The sequence below is a fragment of the Ursus americanus genome, chromosome 20, assembly GCF_024610735.1.
Source record: "Ursus americanus isolate L20-20 chromosome 20, mUrsAme1.1.p, whole genome shotgun sequence".
Lineage (NCBI taxonomy): Eukaryota > Metazoa > Chordata > Mammalia > Carnivora > Ursidae > Ursus > Ursus americanus.
The window spans coordinates 38,792,848-38,811,264 of NC_142146.1; the positions used below are offsets into that span (position 1 = coordinate 38,792,848).

General features: G+C 41.8%; 1 protein-coding gene across 3 annotated transcripts in view; it reads left to right on the top strand.

Annotated features, from left to right (window-relative positions):
- The first annotated feature begins 15,932 nt into the window (after positions 1-15,932).
- The window catches only part of U2SURP (U2 snRNP associated SURP domain containing), a 52,523-nt gene continuing 50,038 nt past the window's right edge, over positions 15,933-18,417 (top strand). For 2 of the 3 annotated variants that reach the window (XM_087870263.1, XM_087870264.1), the window contains exon 1: positions 15,963-16,356. In XM_087870263.1, coding sequence (XP_087726389.1) covers positions 16,312-16,356 — 45 coding nt within the window. In that variant the 5' untranslated portion in view covers positions 15,963-16,311. Of the gene's footprint in view, positions 16,357-18,417 lie in introns of all 3 variants that reach the window. The other variant, XM_087870265.1, reaches the window with a different exon arrangement.

Below are 18,417 nucleotides of genomic sequence, written 5' to 3' on the forward strand. Positions count from 1 at the left end.
GTCACGATGTAATGAACAGCGCGGTGATTGTAGTTAACGCTACTGTCCTGTAGATGTGAAAGTAGGTAGGAGACTGGATCTTGACAGTTCTCGTCATAGGAAAAAAAACCTGTAACTGTGTGTGATGGTGGCTGTTAACTGGACTTATTTTGGTGATCACTTGCAATATCTACAAAACCAAATCCTGAGGTCGTACGCCTGAAACTAATATGTCAACTGTGATTCAAAAAATTTAAAATAAAAAAAAAAAAGAAGCAAAGTGGGAAGAGCATATATACTACACTGCTGTTTCTGTGCGGGGAAACTCAACATATTTGCTCAATTTTATGCTTGTAAATGTGTAGATTTGTTTTCTGAAGGATGCATAAGAAATCAGTAGTAGTGGGAGCCGCCAAAGAGGGGAACCGTGTATTGTGGGGGGAAGGGAAACTTTTCCTTTCACTCTACATATTTTGTACCTTCGAATTTTTAATGATATACATATGGTGCTAATTCAGTAAAACTAAATAAAACAGCTAGTGGCTTCTGTTGAAGTACAGAATTTCCTCTCATAGAGCTTCTTTTGTGTATACTTCATACTATGGCTTTTCTCTGGGGCTGCAATGCTCTCTTTTTCTCCCTACAGAGTCAGAGTTATCCTCTTTCCACTTAATAACTGAACAGAAAAACTTGTGTATTTATTTATTTGATTGTCAAGTACAGTATCTGGATTTTTTTATTTTTAGGTTTTAAGGATTTTGATTTTTCCCCTCTATTTTGTCCCTTTCTTCATATGTAATCATTTATTATTCAGTTAATGAAAGTTTTTTAAAAAATCATTTACATTGAAAAATCAAAGTTCTCTTATTCTTTCTTTTAGTCTTTGACATTCTTTTGAAGTACACATTTAAATTATATAAAAATGGGGAAAAAAATCCCAAACATCTGATGCAGTGTGCCCTCTAGTGGTTAAACAAGACAAACTAGTCTTTCACCAGCCCCTCATTTTCTCAAAAATCAAGGACTTCTGTGATTTAAAAATCTGCATGAAAACTCTAAGTGCTAATGTAAAAAATAAAAAGCCATGAGAAGGATAAACATAGTAGATGTCTACTGCCATAACAAAAACACCAGTAACTGGGCGGCTTAAACAAATATCATTTCTTTCTCACTGTTCTGGAGGCTGGGAAGCAAGATCATGGTGTTGGCAGATTTGGTGTCTGGTGAAAACTTGTTTCCTGGTCCATTAATAGCTATCTTCTCACTGGGTCCTCACATGGCAGAAGGGGCAAGAGAGATCCTTGGGGCCTCTTTCATAAGGGCACTAATCCCATACCCGAGGGCTTCACCCTCATGCCCTAATCACCTCCCAAAGGCCCCACTTCCTGATACCATCACATTGAAAGATAGGATTTCAACACATGAATTTTGGTGTGAGTTGGGGCGGGGGTGGGGGGAACACAAGCATTCAGCCCATTACAACAGATACATTTCTTAAGCCAGAAACAAATAGTAACTAACAAAGAGGATGATTGAAAACGTATTTAATTTGCCTTAATATCCAATTTTCTGAAGCCAAATACACAGTTCGGATGTGATTTTCCAAGTCTAGATCTAGTTACATGGATAACTGAATTGGAAGTAAAAAAACTAAACTAACCATAGCTTTTATTTGCCCATGAAAGAAACACAGGATGCATCATAAAGTAAATAGCCATTGGAATTGGTAAATGAAAGAATGCTTGATTTTAGTAAATGATCTAAGAACAAAATTCATAGAAATTTTTAAGAGTGTGACGGTCAGTGTTCTTCATTTGCAAAGCATCCTTGGGCCTGATCATGGAAAACCAGGACCTCTTTGAAGAGGTCTGGAAGCCTATGGAGATTTGGGATATAGTCTTCTGAAAGCACTTTTTTCCAACAGGGAGTTCAGCTCAGAGTGGGATGAGTTGTGGCCATCTTGATGAAAGTGACCAACCATTCCACCCAGGACAGTGGTAGGAAAATAGAATAGGTGTTGAGTACTTTTCAAGGAAGGACATCCAGTTCCCATGCCTGTTGCCCTTGGACTCTAGCAAAAATGCCCAGGGTATTAACATGCCACATTTTCTTGAATTTGCCACCTGTGAAAGTGCCCCTCATGCAGAGATGTGACCTTTAAATATGACTTTGTCCCTGGGCTAGGCCTTCCCTTCCTTGGCTCTTGTTATTTCTGAAGTTGAAAATTCTTTAATGTTTTATGATGAAAAGGAACTCTCGTGCAGGAAGGGATGGAAGAGACAAAGCAGCTATCATATCTCTTTTTCTTCCTGGACCTCAGATACAGAAGTTTCGAATTTCAGGGTACATCGTCATTGCAGGGCTCCTCTGGTCATTGGTTTATTCCTTAAATAATTTATTGTCTTCTCTTCCTTATCTGCTTCCTTTTAAGACTTCCCCCAAAGTCAACTATTATAATAGGTTTAATGTGTATCTTGCATATTTCTTGTAAAATGTATATTGTTCTGTGTACATGTATTTTTAATTGAATAGTACTGTACTATATATCTCATTCTGTTTCTTTTCTTTCAGCATATGTCTTTGAAATCTCTTTATATTGCTATGTATACTTTAAATCCATTGTTTTTAATTGTTGCATAATACTCCTGGTGTGTATCCAGCACTTTAACATAATCTACTTGCCAAATGAGGTATATCTGATTGTCTCTAATTCCCTGCTACCACAAATAATGCTGTCTTCTAATGAACCTGAGTGAGAATATCTTTGGAATATATACTGAGGGAGGAAATTGCTGTGCTATAGAATATAAATGTATTTAATTTGACTGTAACACCAGATTGTTCTCCAGAATGGATGAACCAACGCACACATCGTATACCAGAAGGCAAAAAAAAAAAAAAAAAAAAAAAAAAGTCACAAATTCTTTTTTTTTTTTTAAAGATTTTATTTATTTATTTAACACAGATAGAGACAGCCAGTGAGAGAGGGAACACAAGCAGGGGGAGTGGGAGAGGAAGAAGCAGACTCATAGCGGAGGAGCCTGACGCGGGGCTCGATCCCATAACGCTGGGATCACGCCCTGAGCCGAAGGCAGACGCTTAACCGCTGTGCCACCCAGGCGCCCCAAAAAGTCACAAATTCTTAGTAGCAACTCCCATTAAAAGGTAGAACCTGTTTCCCTTCCCCCTTGAATCTGGTTTGACCTTGTGATTTGCTTCATGGAAGGTGGCAAAAAATGTTTGCCTTCTGAGCCTAGACCTCAAGAGATCCTACAACTCCTGTTGTTGAGCTGGGAGCCCTTCTACCATCATGTCATCAAGCCCAGACTAGCCTGCTAGAGGATGAAACCATGTGGAGAGAGGACCCAGGTGCTTCAGCCACCTTAGCTGAAGCCCCAGACATCTAAGTGAGTTGAGAACAGGTGGACCAGACTTGGCTACCCAGCAGAGCCAAGTGCAAATTGAGAACCCACAGAATTATTAGCTAAATAAAGTGGTTGTTGTTTTAAGCCACTAAGTTTTGCATGTTTTGCTATATACTTGATAGATAAGTGGGAAAAAAATTAGACAAGTTGATAACTCCTCATCACAAGGCATGATATATCTCACATCCTACCAACACTTGGCATCATCTGGCTTTCTAATCTTTGCCTATATTATAGATATAAAATGATATCTTGTTTCATTTGGATTCATTATGATTACTAATAAAATTGAATATTTCTTTATTTGTTTGGTGGACTTTGGGCTTCCTTCTCTTAAGTTGCCTGTTCATGTCCTTTGCCCATTTTTCTTGTGAAGTTGCTATTTTTTCTTGATGATTTGCAGTTCTTGCATATTCTAAATGTTGAATCCAATTCTTTACTTTTTTATGTAATCAAATGCATCTTTTTTTTTTTTTTTTTTTTTTTTTAGGTAGGCTCTGTGTCCAACATGGGGCTTGAACTCACAACTCTGAGATTGAGAGTTGTGTGATCTACCGACTGAGCCAGCCAGGCACCCCTTTTAAAGATTTTTTTTTCTTTGAGCAATCTCTACACGCAACATGGGGCTCAGAGTTACAACCCAGAGATCAAGAGCCACAAGCTCTATGGACTGAGCCTTAAGGGGTGCCTTAAATGCATCAACTTTTTGTTTTATGGTCTGTGCTTGTGAAATTTTGTTTCGGAAATGCTTCCCAACTCCTAGGGTCACAAAGACACCCTACTACAATTTCTGCCAACGACTTTAGAGTTCTTCCTTAGACAATTAGATGCTTCATTCATCTTGAAACCATACTGCTAGTTTGGAAAGTGAAAAAGGACTTTTGCGCCACGTCCCATGAACCTGCTTTGGGGCATGGTGTTAGATAGGGACAGGTTTTCTTTTTCTTCGTAGTGAATCACTTTCCCCACCACCATCTGCTAGACATTCATCCTTTCCCACATCGATTTGTAGTGACACTTTGTTGTACATAATTTCCCTTGTGCAAATGGATCTATGTTTGAGATCTCTCTTCTATTCCATTGGCCAATTTGTCAGTTCTTGTGCTATTATAATGCTGTTTTTTGTTTGTTTTGTTTTTACTATGATAGGTTTGATAGTTTATTCTTATGTTATAGGCATTCTGCCATATGCTTTTCATTTCAGAGATTTACTTAATCTCACAAACCTGCAAGGTTTGTATTATTATCTCTGTTTTACACATAAGGAAATGGAGGCCCAGAAAATATACTGTCATTGCCCAAATTTCATGTGATATTAAGTGGTGGAGTTAGGATTTAAAGTAGTCAATCTGGTTAGAGAACCTGTGTGTCCTATTCTACAACATGCCCAGCTTGTCAGCTCCTGGTCTGGTTGTTCTTTAAGCTCTCTGAAGAGTCCTGGCCAATTGGGAAAGGGAAGAAAGTCATCACCTCAATCCCTTGGCAGACACCAGCATGGTCCCAGTTTTAACTGCCTCACTCTTCTCACTCAGACCCCATCATATCTTTCCCAAACAAGCAGTACCAATGCTCAAAATTTTAAAAATCCATATTCTGAGCTGGATTTAGGTCACATGTGTGGTACTTTTAAAAGAGATCTCCAGGTGCTGGGAGTGATGTAGTGTTTTCTAATTATAATATATGCAATTAAGCATAATAGTGAGAAAAAAAAGTAAGAGAGCCCACACAATATAGAAGCCAGTGTTGTTGTTAACCACCCCCTTTCTTCTTTTTAGCAGAAGGCAGATTTTATTCAGATAATGCATGCCCTAGTCAGCCAGGTGCTCCATGTAAGCCAATCATGATCATCTATCTACTCCCCTTGCCATCAGCTAGATAAGGCATGGGCGTCAACCTATTTATGGCCAATGAAACATGAAGGGAAAGTCTGCTGGAGTGGTTTCTAGGACTTTTTTCCTCAGTCCTAAAAAAAAAAAGAGATCTACAAGCTTTCAGGAAGAAAGGAACACTTCTTCTGACGTGGTGTTAGGAGCTGTGGTAGCCATTCTGTGACTATAGGGGAGAATTAGCCTGAGGGGCAGGCTGACCCACTGAAGATGGCAGAGCAAAGAGATGGAAAGAGCTGGGACCTTGAGGAGACTGAGCTGCTAAATTACCAAATCCTGCAGCAGTCTACCTCTGAGCTTCTTGATGGGTGAAATAAAATTCCTTACAGTTTAAGCTACACAAGTGAGGAAGCTTTTGTCAATTGCAACTAAAGGTATTTTACACATGCACCATGTATAAATGTTCAAATATCTCTTGTGAACTTGTGTCAAGAATGTAAGTGACCTCTATGCGAGCTAAACATATCCACTCCCACTGCTCTGGTTAGGGTTATGCACTGGGAATGGGGAAGTGAAAAGGGTATGTTGTACCACAGTTCCCATGTCCCTGCCTTCTATCCCTTTCCTTCTCACCTCCATGGAGCTTACTGACTAGTAGACAAAACAGAAAAATGGGTACAGTGGGTGAAGACCTATCCTGAACTACGTAAAATAAGGGACAGCCTAAAGAAGTGAGGGACCAACTTCTCTGGGATGCATAGCCAGAAAGAGAATTACAGGATGGGGGGGGGGGAGGCAAGAGACAAGTTGGGGCAGGAATGGGCTGAGGGTGTCAGAGGAGGAGTCTGGAGTTGGGTCTTGTATTTTGCTAGTATTTTGCATTTGATAGGAATTAGTCAGGGGAGGGGCCTGGGAGGAAAAGCATTCCAAAATGAGAGAAGGTGTGAGTTAAGGGACAGACTGGAAACAACAGAGCCTAATGGGGGAACTGGAACCTTGGTGTGGCTGGAGCACAGGGGAGTCAGACCAGGAGGGGCAGGATGTGCTTTCAAGCTCACTCAAGGGGTTGTTGCCAAGAGTTACCTTCTCACAGGCTGTTAGACTGATGGCCTCATTTCTTCACTAGATTTTGGCCCGAGGCTTCCTTCAGTTTCTTGCTACATGAGCACAGGGCGCCTCACAGCACGGTAGCTGGCTTCATCAGAGCAAATAGCCAAGAAGAGCCAGAAAAGTCAAGTAAGACAAGAAGCCAAAAAAAAAGGTTTTATTTAAAGATTTATTTATTTATTTGAGGGAGAGAGAGCAAGCACACGGGTAGGGAAAGGGCAGAGGGAGAGGGAGAGGAAGAGACTCTCAAACAGATTCCCTGTTGAGCATGAAGCCCCACATAGGGCTCCATCTCACGACCCTGAGATCATGACCTGAGCTGAAATCACGAGTCAAACACTTAACTGACTGAGCCACTCAGGCGCCCCTGAAGTTTTTTATAACCAAGTGTCAGAAGTGACATCCTCTTACTTTTGCTGTTCACTAGAAGCACATGGCTAGGTTGAACGCAGTCTCAAGGGAAGAGGATTACATGGGGCATGATTACTGGAGGCTGGGGTCATGCCTGGAGCACATCTGTATACTATATTTCTATCTATAGACGTCTTTTTTTTAAAGCACAAAAATGTTTCCTGCCTTGCTTTTGTCATACAATGGTGTATCTTGAAGCAATTTCCAAGTCAGTCCATAAAGACCTCCCTCATTCTTCTAGCAGTGGCATAGGATTTCAGGCCTGGCTCCACACTGAGGTGTTTTTTGGTGTTTTTTTTTTTTTTTTTTGATGTGCCATAACTTTATTAAACAGTCCTTTGTTGATGGGCAGTTAGTTAGGGTGTCTTTGACCTTTTGCTGCACACGTTCTTTACCAGTGTGAGAATGCATCTGGAAGGTAAATTCTTTTTTTTTTTTTTTTTAAGATTTTATTTATTTATTCGACAGAGATAGAGACAGCCAGCGAGAGAGGGAACACAAGCAGGGGGAGTGGGAGAGGAAGAAGCAGGCTCATAGCGGAGGGCCTGATGTGGGGCTCGATCCCATAACGCCGGGATCATGCCCTGAGCCGAAGGCAGACGCTCAACCGCTGTGCCACCCACGCGCCCCAGTGGAAGGTAAATTCTTACAAGTGGGATTGCTGGGTCAAAGGGTATGTGCACTTCATATGGTAATTTTGAATGGCCAAATTGCCATTCAAGTGAGGTTGTACCAATTTATGTTCCAACCCCAAAGTATGAGAATTGTCTACGTCTCCACAGCTCCTTGAGGAATTTTTCCCCCACAAGTTTTAATGAAAAAGGAAAAGAGAAATCATGGAAGAAAAACTAAAAACCGAAGTCTAATGAACAGGACAAATTGGAGTCACTGATTTTTATCAAATGAAAATGGAACAAGGCTCTGGCATTTGTTTAATTTGATCTGGATTTACCAGGGTATTTTCCTACTATATTATACAAAAAGGGCAGGGACTCCTGGTTTATGTCTCAGTGTCCCTGATAATCTGTTCTGGCTCCTGTCACTACAATCTTAGATAGTGTCCTCCTCTAAGGTTGTGTGGATTTCTAAAAGCACTCAACAGTTAGCTTATCAGATTCAAACTTCATCTAGGATCTGACACTAGTAACTATCAAACCAAGTATACACTAAATAATTACTTACTTTGGCAGCTTTACAGCTTTGGTCATTTTTGTCTTTTCTACTGATGTTTCAAGCATTAGAAAGACTGAGAATGTTGTGGTCTAAGAAGTCTTAGAGCCCAGATATAATTCTCCTCCAACTCCTCGTCCTTTCTACCATCAGTTTCTGTCTTTGTATTTTCACAGAGTAATGCTTATTTCATTAAGGTAGATTTTTCCATTGTTAAATAGTTCTAGAAGTTAAAAATTACTTTGTACATTGAGTTGAGAACAGAAATCTGTTGTTATGTGCCTCACACATCTGCCTCCCCAAAATCTTCATTCATCCATGGTAAGCCTGTGGGAGCCATTTGTACTATGTGGCACTATTTTCCTTGGCACAGTTGATTAGACCAAAAATGAGCAGCTAACCTGAGCTGAACTATTTGGAAACTTACTGCTATGATTTTGGAATTTGGTTTCAGGAACTTTTTGTTGGTCTCTATGTAGGGGTAGAACTGAGAGGATAGATATGTGGTTGGGAGCTATCAGGTGGCTTATAGGTGATCTTCCATGTTTATTTATTATTTATTCAACAAATATATATTGTTTACCCACTGTGTGCTGGGCACGGATATAGGTACTGGGATTCAGCCCTGTCCCTACCTTCCTAGAGAAACAGAGCAAGCCTGACTGTAAAGATATTCTCTCTAATGTTGTCTCTACTATTTTTGTTATCTCTAATATTTAGTGGACTGTTCTCTCCTAAATAAACAACACAGTATTTCATGATTTTTTATCACATTTAACTTCCCCTCCTAAATGATTTTTTAGCACATTCTTTTTAGCAACAGCACTAGCACAATTGCTCAACGAAAGCTTGGTGGACAGCCACAGGATATTAGAAAGATTTTTCTTTGTAGCAACAAATGTGACAAGGGCACCAACATCACAGAGGTTCTGTGTGTGCTCACGGGATACCCTACAAAGGACAGTGGGTGTTCCTGTTTACCAGCTGCTGCAGCGCCGCCAGGTGGCCAACAGTAAAAGACGCTTGCAGTCCGTTGAGCCTGCCTGTGTAGAAATCATGCAATTCTTGAAAACTGTTTTTTCTTTGGAGATAAGAGGAGAGTTGCATTATTTCAAAACTGGGACATGAAGGGAGACGTGTAAACCTGCCCAAATAGAAAAACGTGCACTTTCTGAAAAGGAGACAACATTTTGTAAGGTCCTCGTTCTGCTCTCCGAGCAGCTTCTAGTTAACTCCTGGGAGTTCGCCCCAGAGGTGAGGTCTTGAGATTGAGATGGACATGCCCAAAAGTTCAATAGCATCCTTCATGAGGTCTTCCTTCTCCTCTTCTGCAGTGCCAGTCTTCTGGGCTCCCCTACACTGCCTCTGATATAGATTTCATCCATTAACTAATACTTGCCGAGTGCCTGCTTGGCGCTTACTCTGTTCTAGGCAGATACAGCAGTAAATAAATGAGACTAAAATTTCAGTCTTCACTGATGACACTCTTACTGTCTCCTTTATGCCCTGTAAGTCTTTGGCAATAGGGAGCTGTCTCATTCCTTCTTCACTGGAACCACAGCCACTGAATTCCCCAATACCGGTTTCAGAACTCAATTGGTTCGGCATGACCATATTTATTAGGACCATTTCCCATGTCAGTTTTCTGATGGAATCAAAACTGTGCCTTCCAACCAGCGACAAAATACAGAAGCAGAAAGTTTATCTAGATTCTGTGATGGACTGAACAGTAGCCCTCCAAAGATGTCCACATCCTAGTCCCCCAAACCTGCAAATATGTTAACTTACATGGCAAGCGGACTTGGGACAAGACTCAGTTAAGGCTCTCGAGATGGGGAGATTATCCTGGATTGTCATGGTGGGCCCAGGGTAGTCACAAGGGGCCTTGTAAGAGGGAGGCAGTAGAATTAGAGTCAGAGAGAAGATGTAAGGAGGTCAGAGAGGAGAGAAGGTGCTGTACTGCTGACTGCAGATGGAGAAGGAGGCCACGAATCAGGGAATGTAGGTGAACTCTAGAAGTGGGAAAAAGCAAGGAAAAGGACTCTCCTCTGGAGCCTCCAAATGAACACAGGCCTGCTGGCACATTTGAGACTCCAGCCTCCAGAACTATAAGATAATACATCTGCGTTGCTATAAGCCACTGACTTTGTGGTAATTTGTTATGTCAGCAACAGGAAGCTAACATAGATTTCTACATGTCCTCCCTCACATTTGCCCTCCTTGCTTCCCATTCTCCCTGGTACAGAGAGCAGGGCATTTCTACTTTGTTCCTTTATTTTCCCAAGTCACTGAGATGTCCTGGTTTTTCTTGACACAAGCCCGTAAGTGTTTCTCTAACCATCTTGTCTGACCATCGGCATTCTTTGGCATATCCTCAGAGTCTCCAACTTTTCTACGAGAGTTTTAAATTATGTATTTTCAGTTTCATGGGTAGCTAGAAAATAAATATATAATTTAACTCAGAACCCAAAAGTCAGCCTTATCCTGATAAGAACACTAAAAGCATTCTTATTAAAGTCAGCAACAAGACAAGGACATGCATTAGTACCACTCTTACCTAATGTTATTCCGGAGGTCTGGCTGTTATTACACAAGAGAAAAACAAAAGATGGGGGGGTGGAGAAAGGGACAGGAGGAGGTAAATTTGCAATTATTTGTAAATGACATGACTGTGTACCTGAAAGGCTAAGAGGAAAAAATGGAAAAACTATACAAATTATAAAGGAATTCAGCAAAGTGGCTGGACACAACATTAATGTATAGTAATCAATATATAAACAGCAATTACTTAGGACATATATAAATAGTAGAAAAACAATCTATTTACAGTAACAACAGAAAACCTAAAATAAATAAGAATAAAATAAGACATAGGCAAAGTCAATGTGAAGGAAACAGAACACAACTTGAAAAAGAAGAAAGGTGTGTTATATTTTTTGATAGACTTACCATGATAACAAGGTCAAAATAAAGCCTTATGTGTTTAGTTTTTTAAAAGATTTTATTTACTTATTTGAGAGAGAGAGAGAATGAGAGAATGATTGTGGGGAGGGACAGAGGGAGAAGCAGACTCCCCTTGGAGCTGGGAGCCCGATGTAGGACTGGATCCCAGGGCCCTGGGATTACGACCTGAGCCCAAGGCAGGCACTCAACCGACTGAGCCACCCGTGCTCCTGCCTTATGTGTTTAAGACCACTACACTTGGACTTTCGTTATTGGCAACCAAGTGAAATTGATAAGGGAAATAGTCGTTTCATTTCCTCTTCATAAGTTCATTCTTCACTTTGCCTTTATATTACGTGGTCTTATCTTAAGAATTTCAGTCTTCATGAGGATGTGCAGCCTCCCCACTGGCAGAAAGCAGGTCACAAGTTGAGGCCTGATCTCTTGTTGATCTAAGCCAAGCCCACCTTTGGACTGCCAGGTCATGGCCAGTAAGGGCTCCCTAGGAGATGTTGCCCTTTGCTAGTTGTCTTGACTTGCCATGAGTCCTTTAGTACATACACCTTTGCCACAAACACACATGCACACACCTACACACATACTCACTCACTTAGGAACACTATTTCCAGAATACCCCATCTAGACCATCTTAAGTTTTATCTCACTGATAAAATAATTGTTTCATGGTGGCATGCTCCTGGTAATCTTCTCACCAGGATCATAGCTAAAATAGCAATTTTTATTACCTTCAACATGTCACCAGCCCATTCTTGGGCTCTATGCTTGTTGACACCATTTTTACATATATTTTACTTCCCAGGCATTTTTAATTAAAAAAAAAAAGCTTCTGCTAATTACTATTGTCAAAGGAATTCTAGACATCATCAATAAGCAAGTCGGGTAATAGTTTTTTTGGTAGGGGAGGGGAGAAAATGGAGAAGCTGCTATTGCCACTGAAATCCTGTCAGGCTAGCATTGTGGGGTGAGCAGGCAATCAAGTTTATCAGAAAGAATCTTTAATTTCACACAGAACATACCCTTCTTGAAGGCTGATCCCTGACTATTCCTAGAAGCAGCTGGGATTTCTCTCAGCCGAAGAGCTAAGTCTGATTTTTAGCTGTTTCTCTCTCCCTCTTTATCTTCTTTTTTTCAGAGCTGGGTGTTACAGGATTTTTTTCGCTGTTAGTGCTGGTGGTTCTTGGTCACGCTGCTTTGAAGAATGAAGAGGTAGACAAGACACAGTGGTGGGCAGCAAAGCAAAGTTTATCGAGCGATACCAAAGTGATAATACAAAGCTCCTAAGGAGGAAGGGGACCCAAGAGGGTTGCCAACAGAGTTTCTAAATCTGGGGGGTTTTATGGGCTTGTTGTCGCTGCTGTTTTAATCTGATTAACCCTCCCTGCGCCTGTCATCCAATCAGGTTTTTGTCATCTATCTATCACACGGGAAAGGGTGGAGGACTCCTTCCAGGGTGGTGTAAAATCCTTTTAAGGGTGGTTTTTTCTTAGAGTAGGGGCCCGTTGTCCCTGCCTGCCTGCCTTCCAACTATTCTTCATCACTGGCACATGCTAGAAAGTCATTAACTGCCAAATAAACAAATGGATGGGATTGTGCTTTCACCAGCCTCTATCCTGAAGTCTAGAGAGCAGGGAGAAGCTGCTTTAAAGGTTTTGTAGAGGGGCGCCTGGGTGGCACAGCGGTTAAGCGTCTGCCTTTGGCTTTGGGTGTGATCCCAGCGTTATGGGATCGAGCCCCACATCAGGCTCCTCCATTATGAGCCTGCTTCTTTCTCTCCCACTGCCCCTGCTTGTGTTCCCTCTCTCGCTGGCTATCTCTGTCAAAAAATAAATAAAAAAAATAAGGGTTCTGTAGAATGAATGTGCCACCAAGTAGGAACAGTCCATTGGCACACTACAGGAGATTTTGGCTTTGGGGCAATCATTTGTAAGGTCTCTCTCTTTCATTGTGTGTATTGTTAAATGTTGCTTTTGTTTCAGCCTCTCCAATCCACCCTTTCTCCCCCTCTTATTTTAAAAGAAATCTAACATTTGGGAGGTCCGTAAAAGTAATGTGGGTCCTGGGCACTGAGCCTTCTGTGCCTAATGGATAAGTCGTTCTTATTGGTGCTGGGGGACTGATTGTTGAATGTTTTGTGTTCATCACCACTAGTAAGACTTAAATTGTACCCAGGAAGTAGAAAACTCAAATGCCTACAAGCAGGCCAGGTGTGGAGCATCTTGTCCACCACGTGTGTGGTGACAGTCCGGTGAACTGGAGTGCACAGCTCCCTTCCCAAAAGTTGCAGTGGCTCACCTCCACTGAGTTATTGCCAGACTTTCCCATTTTTCAAGAAACAGTGAAAACCCTGAGTATAAAAACAGAAAATGTCCCAATTTTAAAATGCTAGCTCAGATTTCAAAGAACAAAAACCTCCCGGGTTGAACCAAACAAAACACCTCTGGGGATTGCATCTGGCACTACTTTGCAATCTCCGTTGAACGTGGCTGCAGGGAGAGCCCTTTAAAACAGATGACAGGGACTAGAGAACCAACACATTAGGAGACAAATAGCATGGTTTTAGTGTGATTGTAAAAAAGTAATACTAATTGTAGAATTACTATTTATGTGTAGTCCCTTGGCAATAGTAATTGTGAATCTAATTAAAATTTTCAGATTCTGTAATATTCCATTTGGATGATTCATGCTATGTCATCCTCCTTAATTTGTGGTTTGAGTAATAGGGATAAGATTTTGTGACATATATGTGTTGAGGAGAACTTTGCTTATAACCGTGATCGTGAGTTTTTTAAAGTGTACTTAATTAGGCCTTAATAAAGGCCTGTGTATTACTTCTTGTCAGGCCACATTTGTCTGGCTTTCTTTAGGACTTTATGAAAAAGAAGAGAAGGAAGAAGTCTATGTTCCTTTATTTCTAACTCCTTAGGGATAAACATTTGGCAAAAATTGTTTCTGTGAGAAGTAGAACTTTGGGGATTTGAATGAAAAGCATGCATTTATTCACTTTATACACAAAATCAGCCTGCAGCATTGCCGGGACATGACTAGGCACAGCCAGTCTTACACCTTCTTCCTTCATCTCAGCTGATGATTTCACTTTAACCCTACATTGTAAACAATTAAGGTCTAATGTGATGAGCATTTTGAGTGGGAAAGTATTAGGTTCCTATGGAAACAGAAGCAGAGTCTCTTATCTTAGGCTTGGTGGGGGAGAGAGGTCTGTAACCCTTACTGGAGGAAGTGACATCTTCAGTAACAGCGTAAAATTGATTAGTTTTTCAGTTAGAGACCAGGATGAGGGTGGGAGAAGCAGCCCAGAATTGAAAAAGTGTGATAGGGGCGCCTGGGTGGCACAGCGGTTAAGTGTCTGCCTTCGGCTCAGGGTGTGATCCCAGCGTTCTGGGATCGAGCCCCACATCAGGCTCCTCCGCTGGGAGCCTGCTTCTTCCTCTCCCACTCCCCCTGCTTGTGTTCCCTCTCTCACTGGCTGTCTCTATCTCTGTCGAATAAATAAATAAAATCTTTAAAAAAAAAAAAGAAAAAGTGTGATAAAACCTCAGATTGGAAATAAATTCATTTGTACTGGAGATTGTGAAGCATCATTCAATTTTAATTTCAATGCATAGTCCTTGTCACTTTCTGATCATCTTATTTGCTTATTTGTTGTCTGTTCTTCCATCCCCATCTGCTCACACAGAACAGAAGCCCTAATCTGCAGATTCCTCAGTGCCAGGCACATATGACTGTTAACCTTTACTGAGGGCCTGCCATGAGTCAGATTCTGTAATTAGTGCTTCCTTCATGGCCACCCCAACCTCCCTTCCCTCTCCTCCCAACACCGACCAGCAGACAAAATTTTACTTCTTCAGAGTTGGCTCAGTTGCTCCCTTCTCTGTGAAACCTCCCCATCTCCCTACCCAACCCTTACTCTCAGAATTACTTCTTTCAGGGTTTCCACCACTTTGATCTCTCCTTGAAGCATCAATTTCATTCTGCTGTTACTGTTCCCCATTCTTCATTAAGTTTTAAGTCATAGGAAGACGGTGATTTTTATTTGTGGACCCCTCAACACTTTGGACAGGATTTTATACACAAAATGGGCTCAAAATATTTTGAATAAATGAATTAGGGAGAGAAAGTGATGAATCCTTCTTCCCCTCCTGCAGCCCTGAGGGCACTCTTTTAAAATCTGAAGTCTGATTGACATCACAGCCCTGCTGAAGGCCACTTTTCATCTCAGACTAGAATTCTAACTCCTAAGCACCCTGCTCACTTCAGGGCCCTAGGTGAACTTGCTCCCACCCATCTCTCCAGCCATGACCCTCTCTATACCTCTTCTAATAAAACTTGACTGCTTATGGTGACTCTACAATAAGCTGTACTGATTCATGTCACCAGGGTTTTATTTCAACTACTCCACCTGGAATGCCCTTTCCATTTCCCTTGCCTGGCTCAGTTCAGGCATGATCGTCTCAAGCAAGTCTTCCCCCCCACCCTTTTTGTTTTTAAAGTAGGCTTCATGCCCAATGTGGAGCCCAACTCCGGTCTTGAACTCACAACCATGAGATCAAGACCTATGCTGAGATCAAAAGTCAGATGCGCTTAACCCAGAGTTATCTAGGCACCCCAAGTTTTCCTTCTTTGAATACAGATCCTATTAAGAACTTTAAAAAGGTACTACGTACAGAAAAGTTTATGGTGCTCCCCTCCATTTATGTGATTAAAAATGAAAACACTAAACCACGAAACGTAATTTTAAATGGCACACATCTTACATGTATACTACATTTAGGATACTGTCTATGATTTTCTCTCATTCTCCCTCTCTGCATGTACCCATTTTGTAGATAACCTAAGAGTCTATCGGATGACGCCACTGCCGGATTCTCAGGTTGGGTCAAACGCTCCTTTTTTCCACTCCGCCGGCACCGTTCTATCTGAAAGTAACTTGAGCAAATTGCAAGTTTGTCTTTCGCACTATGGTGTAAGCTCCGGGGCTGGCGCAAACAGCGTCTTTGGCCATGGAGCGGGGGACCCCCCAGTCAGCTCCCAGGCGGACAGGTCTGTATCTTCAAGGAGCCGTTCCTTCCTCACCCAGGAAATTCAACGGGCTCGCACCTATCAAGGGCGGGCGCTGAGAAAAAAGTGAAATATCAGCCGGCCCTGAAAGTCAGGACAAGAAGATTCTCCAAATTCCCGAACCCACATGTACGAAGAGCAACCGAAACACCCACGAAAGCCAGCAGAGTGGTCTGGACCGGGGAAATTACTGCCACCGGAAGTCATGTGACACAGCTCTGCCCGAATTCCCTATCTCGGCAGTCGACTATTCGGTCTTGCAGGCTCCTCTGGCGGGCTCCGCTGAGATCCACTCTTTCGGCGCTCGACTCGCCCGTGCTGCTGCGGCCGCCGAAGGAGGGGCAAAGCTCAAGATGGCGGACAAAACGCCAGGCGGATCTCAGAAGGCCAGTTCGAAGGTAATTTCTTAGAGGACTTCATAAGTCAGTGAGTTTATCACTGCCATCTGGGGGCCTATCGACGCTTCTGGCCAGCGGGAGGAGATTGGGGTGGGATTCCATGTTCTGGTCACGACCGTAGGCCCGGGCCCCGACGCACTGTGGTGCGCAGGTTGAGAGGCCTGGTATCTCCCCTTAGTCCCAGCCTGGATTCGGCTCGAGACTGGCGGGCCCAGGGTGGGTGGCGTGAGTAGTTCGGCCTGCGTTTGGCATTGGAGTGAAGTCAGCGATTTAGATTGAGGTTTGAAGCCTGAAAACGCGCCCCTGTATTCCTGTGTGTTGATCTCTAAGGCCGCCGGACAGCACCTGGGAGAGGCGGGAATCGCTTCCCGGTGCTTAAGTGTTTGCCTCTCTTTTCTCGGTTCTTTGGTTTTAGATCTCACACGCATCCGGTGTCCCTCAGATTCTCTCTTGCCCTCCCGGGAATAAATAACATCTAGGGCTGCAAGTTGTGAGGGGAGGACCAATGGTGGAGGGACGCGGGGTGGGAAGTGCAGAGGCGGGAGTAGCTCTCCTTTGCAGAGCTGCATCGCCAAGGTTAATGCTACGCTCCACACGTGGTCTTATCTCACTTAAGAGGAAGTATAAAATGAGCACCTTTTTTTTGAGGGTTCGTTTTCAAGGACTCGGGGTCTCCTGCATCTCCATGTTGTGTGTTCCATCGAAGGGAGAATTTCCAAAGACTTGGAAGCCACTCAGGATTGTTAAATTGATTTTGAGTTAACAGGGAACCGTGTGCACGTATTGTGAAACCATTGAGCTGTAGAAGTAGTTTAACAGTAGTTAGGTGGTGGTTAGCATCAGGTCTTAGTTGCCATCTTGGGCCGGTCATGTAATCGTTTTTTACTTTGAGTTTCTCATCTCGAACACGATATTAAAAGTAATAGGTACTGCCCAAAGTAGTTACTAAGCTTTTTGAAGTTGTGTAACACTTAAAGGTTCTAGGAACTGTTATATCTGGCAGAGCGTGTAGGATTATAAATCAGTTATTAGGAAGTGAAGTTTACGGTGGAAGGGGCGAGTCCTGCGTTTAGTTTGTTCTGAGAAACAACCCATTTTATACTTGCTTTATCAGTGTCTAATAAATCATAGTCTTTATGACATTTTGTGAATGATGTTCATAATTAGTTTGTAATTAGTAATGTCTTTACCCCTCATCCTTTAATTTTGTAGAAATTATAGTAGAGGGCCAGTTTTGGCTGTTTTACACCCTACTTTACTCCTTGTCAGTTTCTTCCCTCCCCGTATGTTTCCCGTCGGTGTGGAGCGGAATAGTTGGGTACATCACTCGGGCCACTTCCTCAACAGATGGACAAAAACAGCCCTGCTTGCTACTGTTAGGGAACTATTGCTAAAGCCACTACACCCGTAATAATTCGCACGTAAGCTTCACAATTTTAGTTTCTTTCAAAATAATATTTTAAGTATCTCCTACTTGACGCCTTGGATATATTGAAAACATTCTAATGTATATGTTAAGGCTTCCTTCTAAAATAGTATTTCTCATGGTTGTGAGTATGTGGCTGTTCCTATAAGTAAATTGTTGGATCTTCCAGTAATCTTTTCAATTTATATATTGCTTTAGATTATCATCATTTCATGCTATTAAGAGATTCCTTAGGAATGCCTGTAAAAGGAATCAGTTTCCCAGGATTCAAATGATATTGATGTAATTTTCTTCATTAATATGGAGGGCTGCATGATGCAGTTAAAGATTATGGATTTTGATAACAAGCAAAAGACATTTGGATTCAAATTCTGAATTGGAAATTGAATATATTTGTGATAATAAGGCAAATTGCTTAAACTCTCTGGCCTCAGTTTTCTCATTTGTAATATGGATGTAATCTCTTTTTTACAGGGTTGATGTAAGGACTAAATGAATTAATGTCTATAAAGTACATAATAAATCTTAGTTCCTTTTACCCTCTCCTTTCTGTTCTTAGAGGAATTATAAAGTACTTACTTTCCAAAATGTTGGATAAATTCTAACCCTAAGGTTTAGACTCTTAAGTTGTCAGC